Source organism: Rhinolophus hipposideros (assembly GCF_964194185.1).
Source record: "Rhinolophus hipposideros genome assembly, chromosome: 5".
NCBI lineage: Eukaryota > Metazoa > Chordata > Mammalia > Chiroptera > Rhinolophidae > Rhinolophus > Rhinolophus hipposideros.
Genome location: NC_138051.1, coordinates 73,590,423 through 73,617,533, shown reverse-complemented (window position 1 = coordinate 73,617,533; position 27,111 = coordinate 73,590,423). Strand labels below are relative to the sequence as shown.

Sequence of the window (27,111 nt, the reverse complement as noted above, 5' to 3'; positions counted from 1 at the left end):
CACGAACTTTTGGCTAAGATGGGCACACTGTCACTAAAACATAATCAGGGTTCTATTAACAAGGGGAAGACGGAAATGAGTACTGGGTAGGAAACCAACAGTACCTGCCACAACCACTTACTTAACACTTAGTTTCTACTACGTCATGTTGATCTTTTCTTAAATATGTTTTAAATCCACTAATAGAATATAATAGTCTTGAAGGTAGATTATTTCTTTACAAAATGTATTAAGTAGTGGTTATTCTAAAAATATTAGCTATTTAACTTCTGAAAGGCAAATATTTAGGTTACACTTTAGAAAGAACTTTTAAGTCCTAGAAACTGAGGTTCTGAAACAAGTGAACAGAAAAGGTTTCTAATTATTTTTCTTGACTTTTTTTTTTTTCAGAATAATTTCTCTAGGAAAATGCTGGTGCAATTGAATAATCAAATAAGCTTTGACGATCCCTTATACTCTACAGACAAATATCAACTGACTCCAGAGTTAGAATGAGTCATCACAATGGTATCTAGAAATCCTGCACAAAATATAGGTATAAACATTGGTGTAGGCTAATTAAAAATTGCAGGGTACTTTGTAAACTTAAAGTGCTAAATATTTATTCTTAAATAATCACACTGATTTATCACTAAATGATAAACTTACTCCCAGTGGAGCAGGAACCTCACTGTAGCTCCCCAAAATGATACCAGCCCTCTCACCAAGTACTACTGACCACTCATGATTTTTACTGAGTCACTATCTCTATTTCTTTAAACAATAAGTATAATAATATAGGAGCCAGAAGCTATTGAAGTTTAATTTTAAAGTAAATCTTAACACTAATCAGGAAATATTCCAAAACTTTTATTTTAGCTAAACAGAAGTTCATTATCAGAATTTAGAAAACCCTGATTCATCATTCAAATAACTAAAGCTGAAAACAATCACTGATTCTGGTTCAGTTGGTTATAAAAATATCAACTAATATTCACATAGTGCTTCAGAATTTACAAAGTGCTCTCATATACAAAGGCTTCTCTCTATATATACAAGTAAATACAGAAAGAGAGAGATAGACATATACAGTCGTCCCTCGGTATCCGTGGGGGATTGGTCCAGTACCAAAATCTAATGATGCTCAAGTCCCTTATATAAAATAATATAGTATTTGCAGTTAACCTATGCACTATGCATCCTACTATATACTTATCATCTCTAGATTACTTACAATAACTACTACAATGTAAATGCTAATAGTTGTTATACTGTGTTGTTTAGGGAATAATGACCAAAAAAACAGTGTGTGTACAGATGCAATCATGGTACGCCTAACTACATAGTACATTACTACAGAGTCTGCAACAATGTAAGACTTCTTTAAAAATATATATATTTGATCCAACATTGGTTGAATCCACAGATGCAGAATATGTGGGTATGGAGGGCCGACTGTGTGTGTGTGTCTTCCTATAAAATTATTATATATAAAAGTGCTTTGTGGACTGGACCGGTGGTTCAGGTGGTTGGAGAGCCATGCTCCTAACGCCAAGGTCTCCTGCTCGATTCCCACATGGGCCAGTGAGCCGCGCCCTCTACAGCTAAGATTGTGAACAACAGCTCTCCCTGGAGCTGGGCTGCCGTGAGCAGCCGGAGGTTGGCATGAGCTGCCCAGTGCTGCCATGGGCTGCTGAGTGCTGCTGCGGGCTACTGTGTGCTGTTATGAGTGGCCGGTGGCCAGCATGGGCAGCCGGCAGCCAGCGTGAGTGGCCAGCAGCCGGCAAGAACTGCCATGAGAGGCTGACCGATGACCGGTGACCAACTGCCTCAGCTGAGGGGCATGCAAGGCTCATAATACCAGCATGGGCCAGGGAGCTGTGTCCTACACAACTAGAATGAGAAACAACGGTTAGAACTGGAGGTGGGGAAGAAGGCGGAAGAAGGGGAGGAATTAATTAATTAATTAATTAATTTTTAAAAGTGCTTTGTAAACTATAAAAGCCTTTATAAAGGTTAGTAATCTAGCAATATATATTTGCTATTATTCATCTACTAATATAGTTAGTAATAATAATATTAAGCTTTATGAGGCAGGAACTTTTATCCTCTTTCTACAGATAAGGATACTGAGGCTTTGAAAAGTAAATGTTTTATAGAAACACTATGGTATGGTAGAAAGTACCCAGAAGTTTAAGTCAGAAGATCTGAGTTTAAGTGATGTATGTATTTCAGCTAGCTGTGTGATTGTGGATCAGTCACTTCTCCTTTCTGAAGATGTCTTTTGTTGGACAGAGAACCATCATTTATAAGGCTGTAGAGACGGCCAATCCCATGTTATTGGACCCAGTAAACTAAACCCAGTAAGTAATGAGATCCATGACAATATAGTATGAGAAATGAAACAAACTTTAGTAACTTAAAGCTAGGAGAATAGAAATAACTTTTCACATGATAGCATTTTCAGTATTTCTTTAAAATACTTCACTTTGGTCTATAAAACTACAAGCATTACTTTCCAGTTCATGTCAGAACTGTCCCTCCCTCAAATATACTCGTATATACCAAGATCCTTTGAGTCAGGATGCTTATAAAAACTACCTTAAGTTGTAAGTTCCTAGGGACTTTTAATTAAATTCATGAGCAGTTAGTTTCATTCCATCTGGCAATTGCATGAAACTAAAATGTCTCCTGTTCAGTCATAGAGCATATTGAGTCTTCATTAAATCTCAAAGCAGAATCTTAGGAAGTTGTCTGTCTGTACTTCAGATGTTCCCCAAAAGAGGTCCAAAGTTCAAGTATTTAGGAATTATTTTCCTAAGTACTAAAGACAGCATACTTACCACAGGACTTAAGCTACAAGTTGGCCAATTCAGCTTGTGAATACAGACACCCAAGTCTTTCGCATACTGACTGGCAGATAAAAGGCCTTAATTATACCTTAATATACACATATGATTTCTATGTAAGTGAAAAAGCAATCAAAGCTGCAAGTATTCAAGTATTTCTCCTACTTGAAATATTGATACTACCAACACAGAAGCACCTGGACAGTTACACTTTCAAGCAACAATCAAAGTATAAAACAAGGTATGAGACGTTCCATTATAAAAGGCTTGGAAGAAAAAACTCACAGTATCGAATAGCTTTTAGTCAATAGGAGGCAAGGGAGTAGAATAATTTTAACTCTGCACTAGGAAGAAGTGTTCCATTGTGAGTAAGAACATGCATTGGAATCTGACAGATCTGAGTTCAAACCCTGCCCCTTCCACTTACTAGCTATTTGGTTCTGGAAGAAATTATGTAACCCCAATAAGCCTCAGTTTCTTCAACTAAAAAACAGGAATAATGTACCTCACAAAGTTATTTAAAGTATTAAATGAAAAATGTTTGAAATGTACTCACTACAATATCTGGAACAAAAGTAAGTACTCAGTAAAGTGCAGCTATTTATTATGTAACAGCCTTTCAAGTCTGTTGATTATTTAAATAAACTAGAACATTTTCAAGGACTACTTTCCTTTGCCAGTAAAACAATTAACACAAACTCTGAGATACTAAGTTCTCTGATCTGAAAAGGGACTTCAAAATCCAAACATTAATGATCAAAATGTAATTTTGAAAGGAACTCAGTTTTGCAAACCATTAATGGTAAGAAAAAGAGCCTTTACTCTCTTTCTAACCACACACACATTTCTCTCCTATAACCATCAAAACAGTCTTAGGATTAAAGAGCTATCATTTTATTTAAATGTTTTACTTTTAATAAGATATTTCCCAGCAGAGACTGAGTCGACTTTAAGAGAATCAAAACTAATAGGAAAACGTAAAATTGGTTAAGATTATACCTTTTTTAATATCAAAGATAAAAAGAAGGCAAAAAATGGGGAGGGAACAAACTGTTCAAATAGGAAATACCTAACTTTTAATATCCTCTATTTTAAATTATTTTAGTTGAATTGGAAGACAGATAAAACCTTTAAACCATAGCTATTACAGGTTTGACTAGATTCTTAAATGTTTGGAAGATTTTTTTAAATCCCACAAAGTTAAGTGCCTACTTCAATTTGTATACTCAATAAAGGAAAATATCCTAACTGCAATCATTAAAGTTGTCTTCTGGTTTTTAAAAAAATTTATGTATTAAATTTATGGGGATGACATTGGTTACTAAAATTATAACGTTTTCAAGTGTACATTTCTATCATACATCATCTATATACTGCACTGTGTGTTTACTACCCATAATTCTCTTTTCATCACCATATAGTTGAACCTCTTTTCCCTCTTATACCACCCCCAACCCCCTTTCACCCCGGTAACCACTAAATTGTTGTCTGTGTCTATGAGTTTTTATTTGTTTCTTTGTTTGTCTTGTTCCTTTGTTGCTTTCAGTTTTATTATCCCACATATGAGTGAAGTCATACAGTTCTTGACTTTTTGTGTCTGACTTATTTCATTTAGCATAATAATCTCAAGATCTATCCATGTCGCAAATGGCAGTATTTCATATTTTCTTATGGCTGAGTAATATTCCATTGGGTATAAGTACCACTGTTTTCTGTTTTAAGACTAAAAAACTTTGCCTAGGACTTCAAGTCTACTGAAAGTATAAATTATTTGAGAAATAAATTTACTGACTTAATAAACTAATGGAAAACAGAAATAATAAGAATGAAAGCTTCCAAAAAGAGATCAAGATTTTGGATGTCAAAGAATTAAGCTCCTCAAAGTATTAAGCTCAAAACACAACAAAACAAAAAAAGGATGAAATATTTTTCTAAAAGACAAAGTTTATTAAAGTATAAAATTAAAACACCAACAATATATACTTGGAAGATAAGTATATTAACTCAATGGACACATTCAAGAAAGGCAAAGGACAAGGAACAATATCAACCAAAGAAACAATTTTTGTCTTTGATTGAAAAACATAAGATAGTGTCCTTTGATCAACCTCTCATACAGCCAAGATTGTATTTCAAATTGTTTATTTGAATTTAATTAAACAGCGAGCTGTTAGCAGATTCCATTAAACACAAGATCCAATTTCTCTACAATGTTTTTTTGATAAATTAAAAATCCTAAAGTAGAATATCATATGACATTGTTAAAATTCTAAACAAGGCATTATAGTAATAGTGTATATAGAGCACCAATGTTAAATTCCCACCTTGATGATCACAGCTCTTTTTATAAAATCTTAATTGATGATGTCTCAAACTAAGTTCAGACACCATACTAAATTAAAGGTACAGAGGTTTCAAATTATCAGCAAACCCTCTACATTCAATTTTCAAGGAGAAGGAAGGGGAAGGGAGAGAGACACCAAAGTTTAGCTTCCAAGTATCTTTTCACTTTTTAGAATGAATTTTAGAATGCTTTCCCTTTAAGAAGTATAAGAATTAAAGTAGGCACTTAATTAAATATGCATTTCAGAAATTGTGTAACTAGAAAACGTGATTCAATCATTCTACAAATACATATTGGACACCTACTCAATATAGGACACTATTGAATATGGACACTATTCAATATAATCAACTATGGAAGATACATCAAAGACAGTTCTGTTTTCAAGGAGCTTTCTAATATAACTAAGGAGCCCACAATTTAAAATGACACTACAAGGCAATAAATGATTAAAGTTCCATTTAAGAAGTTAAAACTGCATACTATAAAAGAAAACAGAATTGACTGGGGCTAAAACCTATATGTACTACAAAGTCAGGTAGAATTGACTGGAACTAAAACCGAGTGGTACAAAAATCTCAGGGAAGAGACAAAACTTGAGAGCTCAGACATGAAAGAAAAGTAAAATTTAGAAAGGGAGAGATGAAAGAAAAGGACGTCTACTGCTTGAGTAAACATAGGGAGGTAGGGATAGACCAGCAGCCTGAACATAAGAGAAAGAAAAGGTAGGAAGAGTAGGTTGGAGCTAGATAGCAGTAAACTATGAATACCATATCAGGAATTTAGACTTAATCATTCAACAAACATTAATTGGAGGAATTATCATGTGCCATGTACTGTCCTAGAAGCAAAGGATACAAGTAAAAATAAAATAGGTAAGTTCTCTGCCCTCCACTAAAGTCTAATAGGTTTATTCTATAAAAAATATGGTGCCATGCAATGCTTTTCAGCAGAGGAGGATGTGATTAGAGATATACACTGGGCAAATTATGTTGCAATGGTATTGTGAAGATTAATAAAAAGAAACCTCATTTAAATTGGAGTTGAAAGGCCCTGTGTGGCCCTATCCTACACTCCCTGACCCTCATCATCAATTACCCCAAACAGAAAGAGACATACTTTCTGTCTCCAACAGGAAGATGTTTTTCTACTCTACTACTCCAGCAGGAAGAAGGAAGATCTTCTCCTCACCCAGCAACCACTCAACCAATGAAAGACTATTACAACTCAGGCAATAAAAAGCCACTATACTTCAAATCCCCAGTTTCCTCCAATGGACTATTTGTTTATAACAACCCCCCTGAAATCCTCTTTTCCTCTATAAAAGAACATTACTCTTGTAGATGGTTCACCATTAGACTGCATGTCCCCAATCACAATTCTTTGTTGCTCCAAAATAAACCATTTTGCTGAAGAAATACCTGACTTTTTGTTTAAGGTCAACAGTATGTACCTATACATAAAACAGATAAGCAAACCAATGAAGACATTGTAATAATAATCCAGGAGAGAAGTTGGAAGTTACAGTATTCAGTTATGCAAACGCTTCTTGAGCAGTCTTAGATAAACCACTTCGTTTCTCTACATCCCTGTTCTCACTTGAGAATTGAAGTTTGCCACAACTTAAGATCTTCAATTGGAAAATTCTGCAAACATATCTAGGCACTGTGCAATATATGTAAAGTAACACTAACACCAAAAGCTGCAATGTGTTTTCATTTCTAACTTTTTCTTAGCAACACAATATTGGAATCATGTTTACATGTATGCTTTATTAGTTTAACCACTATGGATCTATCTCCAAAAGATACTCTCTTTCTGAATAAGAATGAACAGTAAGAGTCAAGGCAGACATGATAAAGAGTTTAAGGAGAGCCTATGAAGGACTATGCTACCTCCTTTTATTTTTGTCTGTGTAATCTATAGTCCCAAGAAAAGGACAGAGAACAGAATAACAAGCTACTTACATATCTGTTAGGAACAGAAAAAGAGCAGCAGACAAGACACTTATTTCATTATTATACCACAGAAAGTTATTTGTCTCCTACAATTAACTTATTTATAGAAGCCTCAAGGGCAAAGACTATGTTTTATTCACCTTTATAATCTCACAGTGCCTAGCACAGAGTTTTATACACAATTGCTGAGGGTGGAATTAAAAATGAAAAGAGAAAGAGAGCCTGAGATCCAAAGGAAAAGTGAGTTAACCAGGTGTAGGAGGATCCAGGCAGTAACAACATCCATCAACAAAAGAGCTAAAAGAGAATACAACAGTAAGACATAACTTTTCCTTTGGAGGAGTTGAAGCCTTATGAAAACAAAAATTAGGAAAAGAGTTGTAAAATATACAAAGCATCTGGAATGAGGTAACTACTAAAATAAATAATTAATGGATACCTTTTGCTGAATGCGTCAAACATTGTGCAAAGAACATTACAGACATTATCTCATTTAATCTTCACACACCCCCCATGAGTCAGATATATTATTCCCATTTTTCAAGTGGGAAACTAAGAGTTGGAGCTAGGATAAATAATTTACTCAAGGTCATAAAATTAGCAAACAGAGAGGCTACAATTCAAACCAACATTTAATTCTAAAGTCAGTACTCTTAACCACCAGGAACCAGGGTGATGGCATTGGTGGTGGGAAATAATCAGTTACTGAATATGTACTGAAAATGGAGCCAACTAAATTTGTTGAAAGATGAAAAGCAGCGTTTAGATAGAGATATTAGGTAATATCTGTAGGACCAGATGACTAAATGGATGAGATTCAATGCATCAAATGTTAAGTCCCCTTCTGGCCCCTATTCTCCTTCTCCAGATGCAACCAATGGAGTTTTTTAATGAGCTTCCTGAGCCAACTTCTGTATATAAAAGCATCCCAACCCACACTCTTTTTTTTAACCTTTTATTCCAAAATAATTTTAGACTCACCAAATAGTTGCAAAAAGAGTATAGAGAATTCCTATATGTCCTTTACCCAGCTTCTCCTAATGTTAACATCTTATATAACCATAGTACAATTATCAAAACCAATAAATTAACTAAATTCTGCCAGTTTTGAGCAATTACAAATAAAGTCGCCATAAACATTCTTGCATGTATCTACCGATGCCTCTATGTGCCAGGGGTTCCCAAGACCACTCTCTGGATCAATGATTCACTGGAAGGACTCACAGGACTCAGAAGAGCTGTAATACTCATGGTTGTGGCTTATTACAGCAGAAGGATACACATTAAAATCAGCAAAGAGAAAAGGAGCATAAGCAAAGTCCAGGAGAAACCAGGCGCAAGCTTCCAGGGGTCGTCCCCCAATGGAGTTGCATGGACATACTTATTCTCCCAGCAATGATGTGTGACAATACAAGTGAAGTGATGTCAACCAGGAAACCTTGCCCAAACCCTGGTGTACATGGTTTTTATTGGGGATCAGTGACAAGGCACACAGGAAATCATGACTGACTTCAGCTATTCAGATTCCAGTCCCCAGAGTAAAATAGGCAGTCATCTGTTCCAACTGGTACAATGTGGTCCAAGGCCTCAGATATACAAAAACACTCTTATTAGGGAGAATATTTCAAGGGTTTAGAGTTCATCTCCCAGGAGCTAGCCAAGGGCCAGTCCTGAAAACAGGCCTTTCTTTGGAATATACTGGGTTTCAGAAACTCACACCAGCTGAGTTAATCTTTTCCTATACAACTTGTGAATGCATTTCTGGGCTATCTCATGCATTTTAACAATGGCACAATGTTCTGTTGTACACATGTACCACCATTAAGTTAGCCAATCACCTATTCATTCATTAACCTTTAAGTTGTTTCTAGCTTTTCGCTCTGGTCAACAATAAAAACAAACTTTTATAAATTATAAAGAACTACATAAAATAAAGATACAATTTTTCTAGAATTATTATCACTGAAAGATAAAATAAAGGTTTACTCTAGAGTGTGAGTGCCAGCCACCTGAATGAATATAGGGTGGCTTTAAGAATAATCTGACTTCAAATATAAGTGAGCAAACAAAAGGCACTGATGGAAAAGAAAAAATTCTGAAGAACTTTTCTTACCTTACAGAAGTCCTATACTGTTTGCTTTCAGTAATCAATATGAATGTAATCAACGTAAATCAAAAATTACGATTTCTGGATAACCACACAATAACATTGCACAATAGCAAATTTAACTCTAGAGTTTTGATGGGTTATTGACATATATGTAGAGTCTAGGATTCCTATTTTACAATCAGAAAAACTTCATTAGGCTGCATTTTATATTTATGATAAGAACAAATGTCAAAATTTGGTACATACACTCTTTTTACGCTATGTCACAAGTCATAAACACAATATTCCAATTTTATAATTAACAAAACCTTAATTATTTTATCAATGAACAATAGAAATGATCACTGAAAGTATAGGCTTAAAACCTTAATTATTATAAATGTACTGGCTTAGTTTCCTATCTTTTAAATTTTTTCAATGTTTATTAGTAACTAAGATAAGGTATAATCCTACAAGATTAAACCCACTTTGTATTATGGGACAGCCAAAGGTAAAAGAAAAGAATCCCTGGACCATATGAAAACTGAGAAAACGGAACAATTTTTATGCTTTTCTCAAATAATAATAAAAAGTTTAACTTTATAATGTTTGTCTTACTTCAAACAAAAAGTTTCTACTTGTTAATAATTTTAAATCCTTTTGTCTTTAAAATAAGAAAACAGGAAGTATACATACTTTAATTCATTTTTCTAAACAATTTTAGACATTTTATGAGCATTAATGTTTCAGGGAAACCTTGTTATGCAATAAATTAGAGAAATGCATATTCTCAAAAGGCACATAATCAGGAATACAGATGGCAACAACAGAAAAACTGGTTATAATCACATCTCAGTAAAATAATTTAGATTTTAATAGCAACTTTCAATAAATGTAAGACTTTTCCTTCTTAGAGTACTTAAGCAGTATATTCAAATGTTTCTTGATATATCACTTTTCTAAATACTGTTAACTGGTACTCTCTCATACTAGAAATCATATGCATACTATTAAGAAATGAAGGTAGAAGAAGAATGAGAGGAAAGAGACAAGAAATGTCAATGCTGCTCATATACCAACAACTGAAATTAACTTACTGAATTCTCTGAAACAGTAAAAATTTACATCTTGACATTTTGTGTATTTTTTTTGCATGTACACGTATTGGCCTGTTCAAAAATACATTTGAAGCCTCTTCACAGAAGCATCTTTGAAACTTAAGGTCCTTTTTTCTAAACAATGTATTTTTATTCTCCTTTATTCAAAGAGCTTATAAAACGCTAAGATGGGAAACAAAACATGCAATGTCGGAAGCCATAGAAATCCCCAGGCCTTGCCTAGGCAGAACTTCCTGGTCACAAAACCCAAAGCCCGCGCGCGCCAAACCCAGAGCCCGCGCGCGCCAAACCCAAAGCCCGCGCGCGCCAAACCCAGAGCCCGCGCGCGCCAAACCCAGAGCCTGCCCATTTCCTTGTACCTCATATGGCATCGCCCTGTCCTAGCCTATCAGCCCGCGACAAATACCTCGCCACCCTATGACATAGCATATCCCACCCCCATCTGACATAGCTATATATATAACCCGCCATCGTAATAAAATTTTGAGGCTTGATCAGATCCCTGTCTTGCCTCCATTCTTCGCGTCTCCTGTCTCCCCTTTTTTTCATCCTCAACAGGTTTCTTCCCCTCGTCCCACGTTGCATTGTCCTGCCGGTCGGGACATTTTGGCGCCCAACGTGGGGCCCGAGGTACGAAGATTCTATGAGGACACCTACTCTGGAAACCGCCGCGGCCCCCCCCCCTCCCTGAGCCTCCACGGGCTGGCTTCTTTCGAGCCCACGCAGTTTTCACTCGTGGGACAAGACTCGAGGGCCTCCCCGGCGCGAGTGTGGCTTGTTTCGAGCCCGTAAGGGACAAGACTCGACAGCCCCCTCGGCAGTAAAAAGGCTCGTTTGGAGTTCACGAGGTATTCACCCGTAAGAAAAGACTCCAAGTTTGCCCGACGTTGGAGTAGCCGCCCAGCGAAGGACGAGAGATTGGTGAGTAGGTGATTGACATGGGACAGGAGTTGAGTTCACATGAACTCTTCCTTAAGGGTATTAAGGAATCTCTCAAGATGCGGAGAGTTAAGGCTAGAAAAAAAGATTTACGTGAGTTTTTCAGTTTTGTCTCTGATATCTGCCCCTGGTTCCCCCAAGAAGGAACGATTGATCAAAAATATTGGAAGAGAGTTAGAGACTGTTTTAATGATTACTATCGGGTTTTTGGACCCAACAAGGTCCCTGTATCGGCATTCTCATATTGGAATCTGATTAATGATATCCTAAAAATACATTCCTCAGACCCAGATGTTAGAGAGATCTTACAGACAGGGGAAACAGTCCTAAAAGAGAGTTCCCGCCCCCCTTCTGTCTGCCAATCTGTTTCAATAGACATGCCAGAGGAACCTAAAAAACAAGCTGATAATCAGGAAGCCTCTGCCTTAGAGAATCACCCATTAAAAGACCCCCCTAAAATCTACCCTTCCCTTTTGGCCTTTAATAATCAGGACCAGCTCTCCCCAAGAGACCAGATAGATTTAGAGGAACAAGCTGCCCGCTATAATAAAAAAGAAGATCCCTGGGGCCTCGCCGCGCCAACCTTGCGCGCCCCTTCACAAAAAACACATACCCCTCCCCCTTATGTCCCCCCTCAGGAACTCCCAGCATTCTATGAACCAGTCTTAAACCCAAACCCACCCCTATTCCCTCAAGACACCCTAGTTCAAAACACCCCATCCTTAACCGATCCCATTAGGCAGGCAAAAATATCTTTAGCCCAAGAAATTTCTTCTCTTAGAGAGACACTCCAACAAAAACGCGAACATATGCAACTCCTAAAGGAGCTGCATGCCCTTGAAAAAGAACTTAAAACCTTAATGCCTAACCAAAGCCCTGAAAAACCTCAAAAAGGCCCAATACTTAATAAAAAGACCCTAATGACCTTTCCAGTTACCCGCAGCCAAAACCGTGGCCCACCCTCTCAAGAGGATACAATGGACGAGACTGACAATGAACCCCCCGACTCTCATAATCCCCCCTCGGCCGATGAGGCCTCTGACACAGAAGACCCAGAAGATAACACTCCCAACTCCAATGATCCCACTGGCCAAAAATATCACCGGCTAGGCATCAAACATATTAAAGATTTAAAAGGTGCAGTAAGCTCTTATGGCCCGACAGCGCCCTACACCTTGGCAATTCTTGAAGGTCTCAGTGACCGTTGGCTCACACCCAATGATTGGTTTAAATTAGCTCGTGCCACCCTTTCTGGGGGGGACCACGTCCTCTGGCACACAGAGTTTAAAGAAAACTGCCGAGAGATAGCACAGCGCAATAGTGAAAATAGAACAACAAGATCATGGACTCGGGATAAATTACTAGGAGAAAAACCCTATCATACCAATGAAATCCAGGCAACTTTTCCCCCGGGGCTGTTAGCTCAAATTCAGAACGCTGGTCTCAAGGCGTGGCGCCGCCTACCCCCAAAAGGCTCCGCTACCACCTCCCTGGCAAAGATTCGTCAGGGCCCCGAGGAGCCATATTGTGAGTTTATCAGCAGACTCACCGATGCCGCCGAACGGTTGGTCGGAGAAGGCGAGAACGACAGCGCCTTTGTTAAACATTTAGCCTATGAAAATGCTAACCCCACTTGCCAGGCAACCATTCGCCCCCACCGTGGAGGCAACCTTGCTGACTACATTAAACTATGCTCAGGGGTTGGAGCCTCCCATACCTTGGGACTCGCTATCGGAGCCGCCCTCCGAGACTTTGCCTCAAACAAGCCTCCTAATCAACAATCTAGATTATGTTTCTCCTGTAAACAACCTGGACACTTTAGTCGAGATTGCCCAATAAAAAATAGAGGTCCACAACCCCAAAATTCATCACAGCCCCCACCGACACCCTCCAGACCAATGCCTTCCACCGTGTGCCCAAGATGTCGACGGGGCAAACATTGGGCCTCTGATTGTTATTCTAAAACAGATATTGAAGGTATCCCCCTTTCCAGGAAGCCGGGAAACCCCAGTCGGGGCCAGCCCCTGGCCCCTCCATCGGGACACAACCTAGGGGCTGTCAGGTTTGTTCCCCAACAACCAAGTCCTCAGATCCTCCCAGCTCAAGTGTCGGTTCCCTCCACCGGGCTACCCCCGGAAGCGCAGGACTGGACCTCTGTGCCGCCGCCGACTCAATACTAACCCCAGACCAAGGGGTCCAACTCGTTCCCACCACCACGACGGGACCTATGCCCCCGGGAACATTTGGACTTATATTGGGACGGGGCAGCTCTTCCCTCGCCGGCCTAAATATAATCCCAGGAGTCATAGATAATGATTATACAGGACTCATACAACTCTTAGCCTCGGCCCCTCTGGGCCCTGTATCCATAGTAAAAGGCCAAAGGATAGCACAGCTTGTGCTTCTCCCATTAGACACCTCTAATAAACAATATCTGACACCAAAGAGACGGGAGTCCGCCTTCGGCTCCTCAGATGCCTATTGGATACAACAGGTCACTTTAGAGAGGCCACTTTTAACCCTGTACTTAGATGGAAAAAAATTTCAAGGTTTAATAGACACGGGAGCGGACGCAACAGTCATCTCAGATAGATACTGGCCTTCAACATGGCCCTCTAAAGCCTCATATACCCATCTACAGGGCATAGGACAATCAGCCAATCCCAGACAAAGCTCTAAAATACTCTCATGGGAAGACGAAGAGGGCAATACTGGTAAGGTCCAGCCATATATTATTTCTGGAATTCCCATTAATCTGTGGGGCCGTGATATCCTATCACAACTCAAACTTATCATGTGCAGCCCCAACGAAATAGTTGCTCAACAGATGCTTAACCAAGGCTATCTCCCTGGACAGGGACTGGGAAAAGCTGGTCAAGGGATAAAAAATCCCCTCTCTATAAAGCCCAACCCTAACCGACAAGGATTAGGCAGTCAGGATTTTTCCTAGCGGCCATTGATCCTCCTGCACCCCATGCGGAGAAGATAAAATGGAAAGATAATTCCCCCGTTTGGGTGGACCAATGGCCACTACCTGAGGAAAAGTTGTCCGCAGCTTCTCGGTTAGTGCAGGAACAATTAGCGGCAGGACATATAGAACCAACTACTTCGCCATGGAATACACCCATTTTTGTTATTAAAAAGAAGTCTGGGTCTTGGCGCCTCCTTCAGGATCTCAGAGGAATTAATAAAACCATGTTCTCCATGGGAGCCCTCCAACCAGGCCTCCCTTCCCCGACAGCTATCCCAGCTAACTATCACAAGATTATTATAGACCTTAAAGATTGTTTCTTTACCATTCCTTTACACCCCCTGGACAGAGAGCGTTTCGCATTTAGCCTGCCTGTAACCAACTTCAAGGGTCCTATGCAGCGCTTTCAGTGGAAAGTCCTCCCACAAGGCATGGCCAATAGTCCCACCCTATGCCAAAAATTTGTGGCACAAGCTGTGGATCCTGTTAGAACACAATGGCCCACTATTTATATTATTCATTATATGGACGATATCCTTCTAGCAGGAAAGACCACCACAGAGGTACTCCAATGCTGCCAACACTTAACTCACAATCTTACCACTTATGGACTCCAACTTGCCCCCAATAAGATCCAGCTCAAAGACCCCTACTACTATCTGGGATTTGAGCTACATAATCAGTCCATAACCACCCAAAAAGTCCAACTTAAAACTAGTCATTTATACACTTTACATGACTTTCAAAAATTTTTGGGAGATATTAACTGGCTTCGACCATACTTAAGGCTCACTACAGGAGACCTCAAGCCCCTCTTTGATATTCTTCAGGGAGACTCAGACCCTCTCTCCCCTCGAGAGCTGTCGCCTGAGGCAAAGGGCTCTCTTCAATTACTAGAAAAGGCAATTCAACAACAACAAGTCACCTTTCTATCATACAAACAGCCCTTCTCCCTCATTATTTGTGCAACCCCTCATACACCTACTGGGGTCTTATGGCAAGATAATCCCCTCTTCTGGGTTCATTTACCCTCCTCCCCGTCTAAGGTCCTAGTCACATACCCATCCCTGGTAGTCAAACTTATTAAGATAGGAAGAGAAAAAAGCCGACAACACTTTGGCAGGGACCCTGATCAGCTCATTCTCCCCTACACTAAAGAACAGCTTAATTGGCTAACCCAAAATAACGATGACTGGATCATTTCCCTTACATCATTTCAGGGCAAGATAGATAATCATTATCCCCCTAATAAACTCCTACAGTTCGCCAGACTACATCCCTTTGTTTTTCCAAAGATAACAGCCACTAAACCATTACAAAATGCCGCCTTGGTTTTCACGGATGGGTCTTCTTCTGGCGTAGCAGCATATGTCATTAACTCACAAAGATTTCAGGTGCAGTCTCCATTTCAGTCTGCCCAACTTGTTGAACTTTATGCCGTTATAAAAGTGTTTAAAAAACTACAGGAGTCACCCTTTAACTTGTACACTGATAGTGCCTATATCGCCCTGTCTGTGCCCCAACTAGAAACAGTGCCATATATCAAGCCCTCTACCAGCGCTGCCAAACTTTTTCAACAACTACAACATCTCATACTACAAAGACAGACCCCATTTTTCCTTAGTCATCTTCGGGCTCATACTGACCTCCCTGGACCCCTTTCACAGGGCAATGCTATAGCAGACAATCATACCCGCTTAGTATGTCCCTTAACCTTAGATCCTATAACGCGAGCCACCCAATTCCACAACTTACATCATGTCAATGCCCACACACTTCGCTTGTTATTCAAAATTACCCGAGATCAGGCTAGACACATTGTTAAAAGTTGCTCAGGGTGCATAACCTTTCTGCCTCTTCCTCACCTAGGAGTTAACCCAAGGGGCTTACTCCCTGGACAAATCTGGCAGATGGACATTACACATATTCCTGAATTCGGCCATTTAAAGTATGTACACGTAACTATAGATACCTTCAGCGGCTTCATGGTTGCCACCCTTCATGGGGGCGAGGCTACAAAAAACATCATAGCCCATACCCTCCAATGCCTTACCACACTAGGAAAACCTCAAACTATAAAAACAGACAATGGACCAGGGTATACCTCCCAGGCATTTCAAGCCTTTTGTGCTCAATTCCAAATCAAACACGTCACTGGCATCCCTTACAATCCCCAAGGCCAGGGCATTGTAGAGCGAGCCCACCAGACACTCAAAAACACCATCAACAAGTTAAAAACCACCACTGCCTATCCGACCAAAGGATCTCCTCGTAATGTTCTCAGCCATGCATTGTTTACCCTTAATTTCCTACAACTTGACGCTCAGGGAAAATCGGCTGCCGATCGCTTCTGGCACCAAGAAACAAAACAATATGCTACAGTTATGTGGAAAGATCCATTAACCTCCAAATGGAACGGCCCCGATCCAGTCCTCATTTGGGGACGTGGGTCAGCCTGCATTTATGATTCTCAGGAAGGCGGCGCGCGATGGCTGCCAGAGCGTCTCGTTAAGCCTGTCAACACCCCAAATCCAAATAACACATAAAGACTCCAGGGATATCTTCCCTGAGAAAATCTCTCTCTCTTTTCACAGGACATAAAGTTCTTCATGGAGTCCTTCACTTTGACACTCTTCACATTCCTCATCATCCCCGTTTACGGAGGGTTTGGGCCCCCCGTAAGCCGCGAGCAGCTATACAGACAGCTCTATGGCAACCCATGTGACTGCCCGGGAGGCACAGTGCCCAGTGGATACCTCCGTGCCCACACCGAGGAGCCAGCCCCACAAGGACAGGTAGATTTAGCATACTTAGCATCCACTGATTGCGGTAATAAAGTAGCCTACCTCGCCTATAATCCTAATATAAAGGGGGGATTCGGACTAGGAATAGATGAAGCACAATGGACCTGTACCAATAAGCCCCGCATTATTCCCCCCATTGCAGGACTACCACCGCCCTGCCCCAGCGAATGCAGCTATTTTGATCAAATGCATTCTTCCTGCTACACAACCACCCAAATTTGTACTGGCTCAGACAACCAAACTTATCTCACAGCCAAGTTATTAAGACATAGGTCCGCCACATTCGGAGGCGATTGGGACTCCACCTCCCTCTCTGACAATAACAAATATAGTCAGGCGGGCTGCAGTGGTACAATTGGAAATAAAGTCTGTTGGCCAACTAAAATGCCTGTCCACATTTCAGATGGCGGAGGGCCAAATGACATATTAAAAGAGACTCTTGTCACTGAGCACATTCAAAAAATACTCCACCACCTATTCCCCCCTTTAACTTACCACCCCTTGGCTCTCCCAAAATCCCGGGATATGGATTTAGACACACAAACCAACAACATTCTCGAATCCACCTTCTGGGCCTTAAATCATTCCAACCCTTCTCTTGCCCAGGACTGCTGGCTTTGCATGACTATGGGAACTCCCATACCTACTGCAATCCCCTCCAATATCACAGTAAACACACAAATCTCTAACTGTTCCCGTCTCTCCCTTCCTCTTAGAGTTCAACCTGTAGGATTTAATACCTCCCCCTGCTATCAGGGACGATTTCAAAACAACACTTTTGATGTAGATCTAGGGTTTGTCACTTTTACTAACTGTTCTGACATCATTCAAGTTAACGGAACCTTGTGTTCTAGCCCTGGACAAGTTTTCATATGTGGGAACAGCCTCGCTTACACCACGTTACCCACCAACTGGACTGGACTTTGTGTCTCAGCTAGTCTCCTCCCTGATATCTCTATTATCCCAGGAGACACACCTGTCCCTCTCCCCAGCCTAGAATTCGCCACCGGGCGCCACAAGCGTGCTATTACAGCCATTCCCTTACTCGTAGGGCTAGGAATTACTGCTGGAATAGCCTCGGGTACCGCGGGAGTAGGTGTTGCAGTCCAGTCCTACAATAAACTATCACGCCAGCTGATAGATGATGTCCAAACACTTTCTGGGACCATCAATGATCTCCAAGATCAGATTGACTCTTTAGCTGAAGTAGTCTTACAAAACCGTCGAGGCCTAGATCTTCTCACTGCAGAACAGGGAGGTATCTGCTTAGCTTTACAGGAACGCTGCTGCTTCTATGCTAACAAGTCCGGGATCGTCCGAGACAAGATCAAAAAACTACAAGAGGACCTAGTAAAAAGACGCAAAGAACTCTTCGAAAACCCACTCTGGACGGGTCTCAACGGACTTCTCCCCTACCTGCTCCCCACCCTTGGCCCCCTCCTATGCATCCTTCTCTTAATAGCCTTCGGACCATGGGCTTTTAGGCGCATTACTGACCTCATTAAAAACCAAATCGATGCTGTTTTGGCCAAACCAATCCAAATCCATTATCAGCGGCTAGCAACAGGGGACGGCCTCGAAGAAGGCTATCTTGGCTTCCTCCCCACGGGGACGACATAATACTAAGGGTATGTCTACTCCCCCCACGAGTTGGGGAGGGGTATGGGCACCGAGGTGAGTGCAAAGCAAAGCATTTGCAAGGAAAGGGCTCGACTCACAACGGTCGGCTCCCTTTAACTTTCCTGAGAACATACCTGGTTTGCATAGAGGTTGGTATCAAAAAATCTCTACCTCTCCTCCACAAAAGATACCCAAAACCATCCAATAACGAGCTCTGCTCGTTGGAGGAACCAGGCCTCTGTTCCCTCACTCGGTCAAGGCCCACCTCCTTAAAACAAACAAAAAGGGAGGAGATGTCGGAAGCCATAGAAATCCCCAGGCCTTGCCTAGGCAGAACTTCCTGGTCACAAAACCCAAAGCCCGCGCGCGCCAAACCCAGAGCCCGCGCGCGCCAAACCCAGAGCCTGCCCATTTCCTTGTACCTCATATGGCATCGCCCTGTCCTAGCCTATCAGCCCGCGACAAATACCTCGCCACCCTATGACATAGCATATCCCACCCCCATCTGACATAGCTATATATATAACCCGCCATCGTAATAAAATTTTGAGGCTTGATCAGATCCCTGTCTTGCCTCCATTCTTCGCGTCTCCTGTCTCCCCTTTTTTTCATCCTCAACAGGTTTCTTCCCCTCGTCCCACGTTGCATTGTCCTGCCGGTCGGGACAATGCAAATGAACACAGCTAAAATGACATACTACAAAAGTCAATATAAAAAACAAAGCAAGAATTGCAGCAGTGAGTATAGAAAATTCAAATTGTATTTTAAAAGAAATATTAAATGGATGTAAATACGACATATATACAGTAAGTATATTTTCATAAGCTTACTTATCTTTTTTTTCCTTTTCAGTTCCCTTCACAATGCTCTTAAAATTAGGTCCCTCTTATTTAGGCATTAGGTACACGTCCCACTAAGCCACACCTACTATTTATCATCATTTAACAAATTACTTTCCTATTCAGCTCAAGAGAGAAAAACTTTATTTTCAGCTCTTCTTTGCAGATGTTGAATTTAGTATATAACTACATGTTATTATTTCAGGGTTTCATATAGGCTTTTTTAGAATTGAGATATAATTGACATACTTCCTAAATATTATTCATCCACAGTACTAGGTTCTGAAAATCAAAGAAATAGAAGACATAATCCTACTATTAAGAAGTTTACAGTCCACTATCATTCTGTAGGTCTCAGAAAAAATAATAATCCTACCATAGAAAAACAATCTCAGAAGGGGCATTCAAATGATCTGGCATTCCATCCAGATCCTCACTGAAGCTAAGTATCCTTGAATAACTCAAGTTACCACTCAGCCTCACTGTTATCTGGAAAATGAAGGGACGAATCTAAATGATCTTTAAGGTCTTTTATGGCAAGAAAATCCTATTACTTTAATCTGATATATAATTTACAATACATATAAAAGCTGTTGTGTGTATGATGTCAATTAGATGTCAGTGATAAACAGGAAACATAAATAACCATAACCGCAATTTATTTTACAAAGGCAGTATTTAAGTTCTTCTCATGTTATTTTCATCAAGTATCTACAGTTTCAGAGCTTAGTTTTTTCCAATATTTGCATGGAAACACTTCAAAAAGACAAAGGTTCTGCACCTTACATCCTGATAGCAGAGTATCCTTTTACACTTGCCCCATAAAATTCAGGAAAAAAGATTCTATAAAATTTGTACAACTGTGGTTCTCAAACTGCAGTCTGTGAACATATCCAAAGGTCTGTAAATTTTCTCTAATAATTTTTTTACTTTTATGTTTTCATTTCAATGATGGCTTCAAATATTAATATAGGTATTTTATAATTGAAAATTTTCACAAGATGTTAATGTTTGTTTTCAATCAAGTGATGCCAAGTAGTACCACTTTAATTGTCAGGAACTAATAAGAAAAGAACAATGGTAGAATTCAAATGCAAATGTATTCATGCCCAGGTGAGGACCACGTGATGTCACCCTTTCCAAACAAAGGTTTTGTAGTAGTTAAAACAGAAGAGTGGTGAGAAAGTTCAGTCATCACATGAACTACAGTATATACCTGGGGTGTCAAAAAAATGTATACACATGACTTGTATTCATCTTTTGTTATCAGTATATGCTGAGTATTACAATTTTAATACAGTTTTTTCCTTTCTTAAAATGTGTATACATTTTTTTGGCACCTTCTGTGTGTGTGTGTGCACGTGTATGTGTAAAATTCAAAAGAATCTGTCCATAAGTTAATGTTTATATTGCAAGCAATTATTTAATTTAGCAAATTATCATCTATAACATTAAATTAATTAAATAGTATTATGTTATTTGTAAATACAACACACTTTATGGTTTCACAAGTGTGATTTAATATAAATAGTACCTAGTTTTATAATTCTGTATATTTCTGTGATATTACAATAAAACTGAAGTCAGCAGTGAGGGGGGGGTCATGAGAATACCACTTGCACATAAAAGGGGTCAATGCCTTAAACTAGTTTAAGAAAACACTGCTTTATGAGCAGACTGCTCTCTTACCCTTCCTCCAAATCCTTTAAACTACTGGTAGAACCTAAGGTCCTGAGAATAAGGAGAAGGGAGAAGGGTCCAGATCAGTGGTTGGCAAACTATGTCCCATGGGTCAAATCTGACCCTCCATCTGTTTTTGTAAACAAGTCTTTATTGAATCACAACCATACCCATTTGTCTACAATTTTTTTTATGGCTACTCTTACCAAACTTACTGGAATAAAGTTGTTCATAATATTCCCTTATTACTCATTTAATGTCTGTAGGATCTGTAGTACTATCCCCCTAAAATTATATTTTATTACTATTAGAAATAAATAAACAATAAATATAGGATCAAAATAGTTAAAAGTAAATATTAACATTCAAGTTCAACAAATAGGTATATATAAGATTAGTTCAAATCCAAGAAGAAAAGCAGTATATGCAATTCATACATGCAAAATTATTTACTGAGTGCCTACCACGTGTTAGGCACTATTCCTGGCACTAAGAATAAAGCAGTGAACAAAGTAGACAAAATCCCTTAAACCACTCTATGGGGTAGAGGGGACGTCCAAACAATAAATGTAAATATATAATGCTAGAAGATAAAAACTGTGATGGAGAAACATAAAGCATAGCGAGAGATGGGGAAACAGGGAGTGTAGTTAACACTTATAGGGTCAGGGAAGTCCTCACTAATAAAGTGACAGGAGAGAATAAATCATATGGATATTTAGAGGAGGAATATTCTGGGCTGAGGAATAGCAAACACTTTTTGAGGCAGGAGTGTTTATTGGCATGTTTGAAGAATTACAAGGACACACAGGTTTGCTAATTTGAAAGGAAATAATGAACCAGACAACAACGTACTTTTTCAGACACTTAATTCCATATGAAGCTACCTATTCAAAATATAGCATAAAGGCTTAATGTTTACTATTTTCCATTTAAATGAGATAATTAAGCTACGAAGTTTCTGACATTTCTTAAAGGAAGTATTTTTCAAAAGCATTCTAAAACCAGTACTTTCTTATCACAAAACCCAATACCATACTGTGTTACATAAGTACATATATTCTGCACTTACCTCTAAACAGAAAAACAAAGGCAAAGACAGACAGATGTGGGGATCCTATGTACCTATTCTTTCAAAGGGCTCTATTACAAACAAAGAAAATAGAGCCCCTTTTTCACTCAGAAAAATAAATTACCTCAAAAAGTACTGAAAAGCATTAGTCTACAAATACTATTTAAAGCAAACAAATGCAACTTTTCAAAAAGTCAATTTTCATATTTCACACAGGACTAAGTCATGAATAGTGTAAATTAATAAAATAGGCATATATACTTAACATTTCCACTCAATAAAGTAACTCTATAAAATATTTTTAAATTTCCTTATTCTCCTTTACCATGAAAAACATGGATTTGAATTTGTCATTTTAAGCAGCTACAATAAAATTTAAAAGATGAGCATCATCCAGGATAAACTTTACAATACCTGACTTCACCATGAATTACATCATATAATTGAAAAACATGAATTTAAAAGCCATTAAAATATATATAACCTTTTATATCTCACATTTGCTCCCTCAACTTCTTGCTTAGTTTTACAAATCTCAAAGGCTATGTGAGAGTTTACTCTATTGGTACATATTCTTTATGTTCTAAAGATCCAAGATTTTAATTATCCAAACACAAATCTAAAAATTATACAATCATAACTAAATCTTATATCAGTTTAAAGAATAGTCTTACCTTCAGTTGAGGTAATGCATGGCTAAAACTGAAAAGCCTGACAATACTAAATGTTCCTGAGGCTGCAGAACAAGTAGAACTCTCCCATACCCTGCTAACGGGAATGTAACTTAGTACGCGTATCCTGTAGCTTACCTACAGGTAATATATCCTTGTCTTCAGATTTCCTGATCACAACTCCCACTACTGAAAGTCATCCAACAGTAACAGTCTGATTACCTCGTAACTGTCCGATCACTGTGTTATATACCCGGAACTAATATATTTGTATGTCAACTGTAATTTAAAATTTTTTTTAAGTTTTTAATTAAAAAAATTTTTTAATAAATAAGTCTGCTCAGGCTCAAATTATGAAAAGGATAAAATAATCTCAATAGATGAACAAATTTAAAATGGTGATGTCTGCTATAGCAATTAGATTCTGTTACCTTTAGAAATCATGTTTTACATTTCCTCCTAATTATATTACTTGATATTATAAATCAGTAAATGTAATATAAAAGAAAAGAAAAAGGTAAAAAAAGAAAGAGAGGAAAAGAAAAACTTACTGGGATTGAAAATTCCTCAGCCAAATATTTCAAGGAGGCTGCTTCTTTTGCCAAGAACTTGTTCCTTTTTCTCATGTTGCCCTGAAGCTGTGTATCAAACTCCTTCCTTACCACAGAAGCAACAGAATCAATAATCACGAGTTTAACTCCTTTTGAAATAATTTCTTCTTCTAAGGATTCAATCCTGTAAACACAGAATTTGTAAAATAGTAAAACTATTTAAGATACAATAGAAAGAGGGTATTGCAAAGGTTAACCAACTTAAAAACAACAATAACAAATTGTTCTTCCCTAAGTTACAGTAATGATTGCAAGTATTCAATAAACATAACTTATTTTCGTATATCTTTTCTATACATATTTGGGCTCTTTGGGAAATAAACCAAAATGTTTCCATTTAGTTGCATTCCCTTTTTCTCCTGTGATACGGCTAAAGTTCCAATTTTAGGGTGAACCTATTTGTGGTAGCCAGTCTCCAAACTGGCCCTCATTTAGTCCCATCTCTTGATATTCACACCCTGTGGAGTCCCTCCCAGATTTTTTTTTAAAAAAACAAGAGAACAAATCCACTTCGTTTACTTTTCAGTAAATTTAAAGCCTTCAGGGGTACAGCATTACACGGATTCTGTGTCCTATGGCCTTAGCAGGAAGATTGCTTCAGAATTTGGCACGAATCACACCACCGTTTTCATGAGTACGAGTTACCTTGCCCCAGATTACTCTGGTTTTGTTCGGTTTGCAACCAGGAGTCAACTGTTGTTCTTTGCCTTGTAAGCACATCTCCGGCCTAGACAGAATTCAGTTTCATCTCAGGCATAAACACCTTCAATTTTAAGAAGAGCTGTGTGCTCTCTCTGATTCCAGAGACCCCACTTATAGCCAGCAAAAATGGCCTTAGACCACAGCCTGCCAAATATATTTATCGTTTTTAGAAGTCCTATTCCCAGCAGGCCTCCACAGACTCCAAGATGACGGAGGGGAAAAAAAGCCCTGCAACATTGTCCTAGGGTTGGTCTGTGTGGCCAATAGCATATGACAAAATTATGGTACATCACTTCTGAGAGTAAGTTATAAAAGACTACAGCTTCCATCATGGGCTGTCTCTCACTTGTCCACTCTCTTAGATCATTCACCAGTTGGGGACAGGAAAAGGAGGGGAGGCAAGTTGCTGTGTTGTCAGCAGCCCTATAGAGAGGCCAACATGGGAAGGCCTTTGGCTAACATCCAGGAAGGAAGGGAGTCCTCCCAGCAACTACATGAGTGACCTTGGAATTCTCCAAGATTCTCTAGCCCCACATGAGCCGATGACTACAACCCTGGCCAACAGCTTGATGCAAGCTCTTGAGAAACCCTGAGCCAGAAACACCTAGCTAAGCCACTCCCAAACAACTAACCCTCAAAAACTGTGTGAGAAGATTGCCACGAAAGGGGATACGAAAGTCAGTTTGGGGAATATACTCAATAATGTTGTAAAGATTTTGTAGGGTATCCGATGGACACTTGTCTTATTAGGGAGACCAATTCAGGGATGATGTAGATGCCTGATCACTGCACTGTACACCTGAAGCTGAACAATAATGAATGTCAACTATAATTATATATATATATATATATATATATATACATATATGTATATATACATATATATAGTTATAAGAAGTGGAGTATAGCATTAGGAATAGAGACAGTGGAAATGTAACAGCTGTATTCGATGTCAGAGGGGTAGTGGATGGGGGGAGGGGGGTTATCATTTTGTGAGGGATATAAATGATAAATGTCTAACTATTACATTGTTTTGTACACCTGAAACAATAAAATAAAGTGGAAAAAATATTAATGCTATATTTTTAAAATATCCTCTTATCCCTCTGAGTGACAATATAAGGACTGGTGAAGTAATTTCTCTTTAAACTATTCTGTGATCGTAGTGGTAGTATGAGGAAAGTGTTTTATTTTGGTCCTGTAGAATGTTCTTCAATAAATCTCTATAATCACAAGGCAAGCACCTTGTAACCAGCATAAGTTTTGCCAATACAGATTGACTACTTTTTAAAAATAAATTACTAAATATAAAAATAAATAAATAAATAACAAAAAGATAAAAACTATGTGAGATAATATATGTTTCCTGTTTTAAGCTGCTAAACTATGGGGTGATTTGTTAATGAAACAACAGATAATTAATACACCACTTAAGTCTAAAACATTTTATTTAAATTTTTTTTTATTTTTAAAGAAATACTGCAACCAATAGACTATAGTAAAGAACACTGAAATAATTATTTCCCATAATCCTAATATGTAGGGACTTTTTATCACTCAGAAGCTGAAAACATAAAAACAAAAAATAAGTTTTCTTGGGGCGGCCGGATGGCTCAGTTGGTTAGAGCTCGAGCTCTGAACAGCAGGGTTGCAGGTTCAATTCCCACATGCGCCAGTGAGCTGTGCCCTCCACAACTAGATTGAAGACAACAAGCTGCCGCTGAGCTTCCGGAAGGGCAGCAGATGGCTCCGTTGGTTATAACATGAGCTCTCAACAACAGGGTTGCCAGTTCAATTCCCTCATGGGATGGTGGGCTGTGCCCCCTGCAACTAAGATTGAAAATGGCGACTGGACTTGGAACTGAGCTGCGCCCTCCACAACCAGATTGAAGGACAACGACTAGGAGCTGATGGGCCCTAGAGAAACCCAATATTCCCCAATAAAAATTTTTTTTTAAAGTCTTCATATTACTAAAATACCAAAATCTAAAATGGCGTACCTTTGTAGAACTTCATCACAGCTGAGTTCCCGATAAAGATGAACTTTACTGCTAGTCAAAAGTAATTTTTCTTCAGTGTTAAAATATCTGGGAAAACGAGATTCTGCTATCTCAACCAGTCTGTGGGGGGAAAAACAGCCCAAGTGAAAACAGTCCATATGTAAGGCCACATTGCCAAACCTCTAGTGAATTTTACTTAGGAAACTCATAAGCCACGAGTAACACTAGAACAAAAGCCTTACCAATAGAACAGATATAAGCAAAATGAATTACTAAAACGTGTACACTTTTGGAATGGAAACCTACCTTTATAAGCACTAAGAGAGGTTAGCAGACAGCATGAGACCAGCAAGGGCTTTTAGATCTCTTCAAATGTTGAACAAGCAACAATGTCTCTGAGGTTTATCTTTTGGGGAATAAATACGTTTTTTATAAATGATATTTTGACTAGCAGCTATAAAATATGTTTAGTAAACAAGAAAAATGCTTGCATTTTCATGAATGACATATATTTGAACATACGTAGGATATTATCATTCTAATAATCAGATATCAGTAAGTCTCCATGCCTCAGACCAGAAAACTTAAAACATACAAAATAAACGCTATCCAATAGTTCCTTGGTAAACAAGAAATTATTTTCTAAACAAATGAATGTTGTCCAATATGTCCTTCATAAACAAAAAATGGTATTTCTAAACACTGAATTCTGACCTCAAAGCTTAGATCTAATGCATGGGGGAGGCTGAGCATAGAAGAGTGACAAGTTGAAACAGATGCAACTACCATCCTTAATAGAAGACATGGAGAGTAGTACTAGAAATTTCAAAGGTTTGTGGTTAAAAATGTAAAAATGTAAATCTTT

At 38.9% G+C, this 27,111-nt stretch overlaps 1 protein-coding gene and 1 pseudogene across 6 annotated transcripts in view; both read right to left on the bottom strand.

The window, feature by feature from the left end:
- Window positions 1-27,111, bottom strand: part of RAD51B (RAD51 paralog B) — a 626,013-nt gene that overhangs the window by 567,252 nt on the left and 31,650 nt on the right. For all 5 annotated transcript variants that reach the window (XM_081047380.1, XM_081047382.1, XM_081047384.1 and 2 more), the window contains exons 6-7: window positions 26,247-26,366; window positions 23,485-23,668 (exon numbers count right to left, since the gene is read on the bottom strand). In XM_081047380.1, coding sequence (XP_080903506.1) covers window positions 23,485-23,668; window positions 26,247-26,366 — 304 coding nt within the window. The remainder of the gene's footprint in view (window positions 1-23,484; window positions 23,669-26,246; window positions 26,367-27,111) is intronic.
- Window positions 24,085-24,575, bottom strand: LOC308497494 (large ribosomal subunit protein eL33-like; annotated as a pseudogene). The gene is made up of 2 exons: window positions 24,535-24,575; window positions 24,085-24,390 (listed from the first exon to the last, which is right to left on the bottom strand). The product of its transcript is annotated as a large ribosomal subunit protein eL33-like (transcript).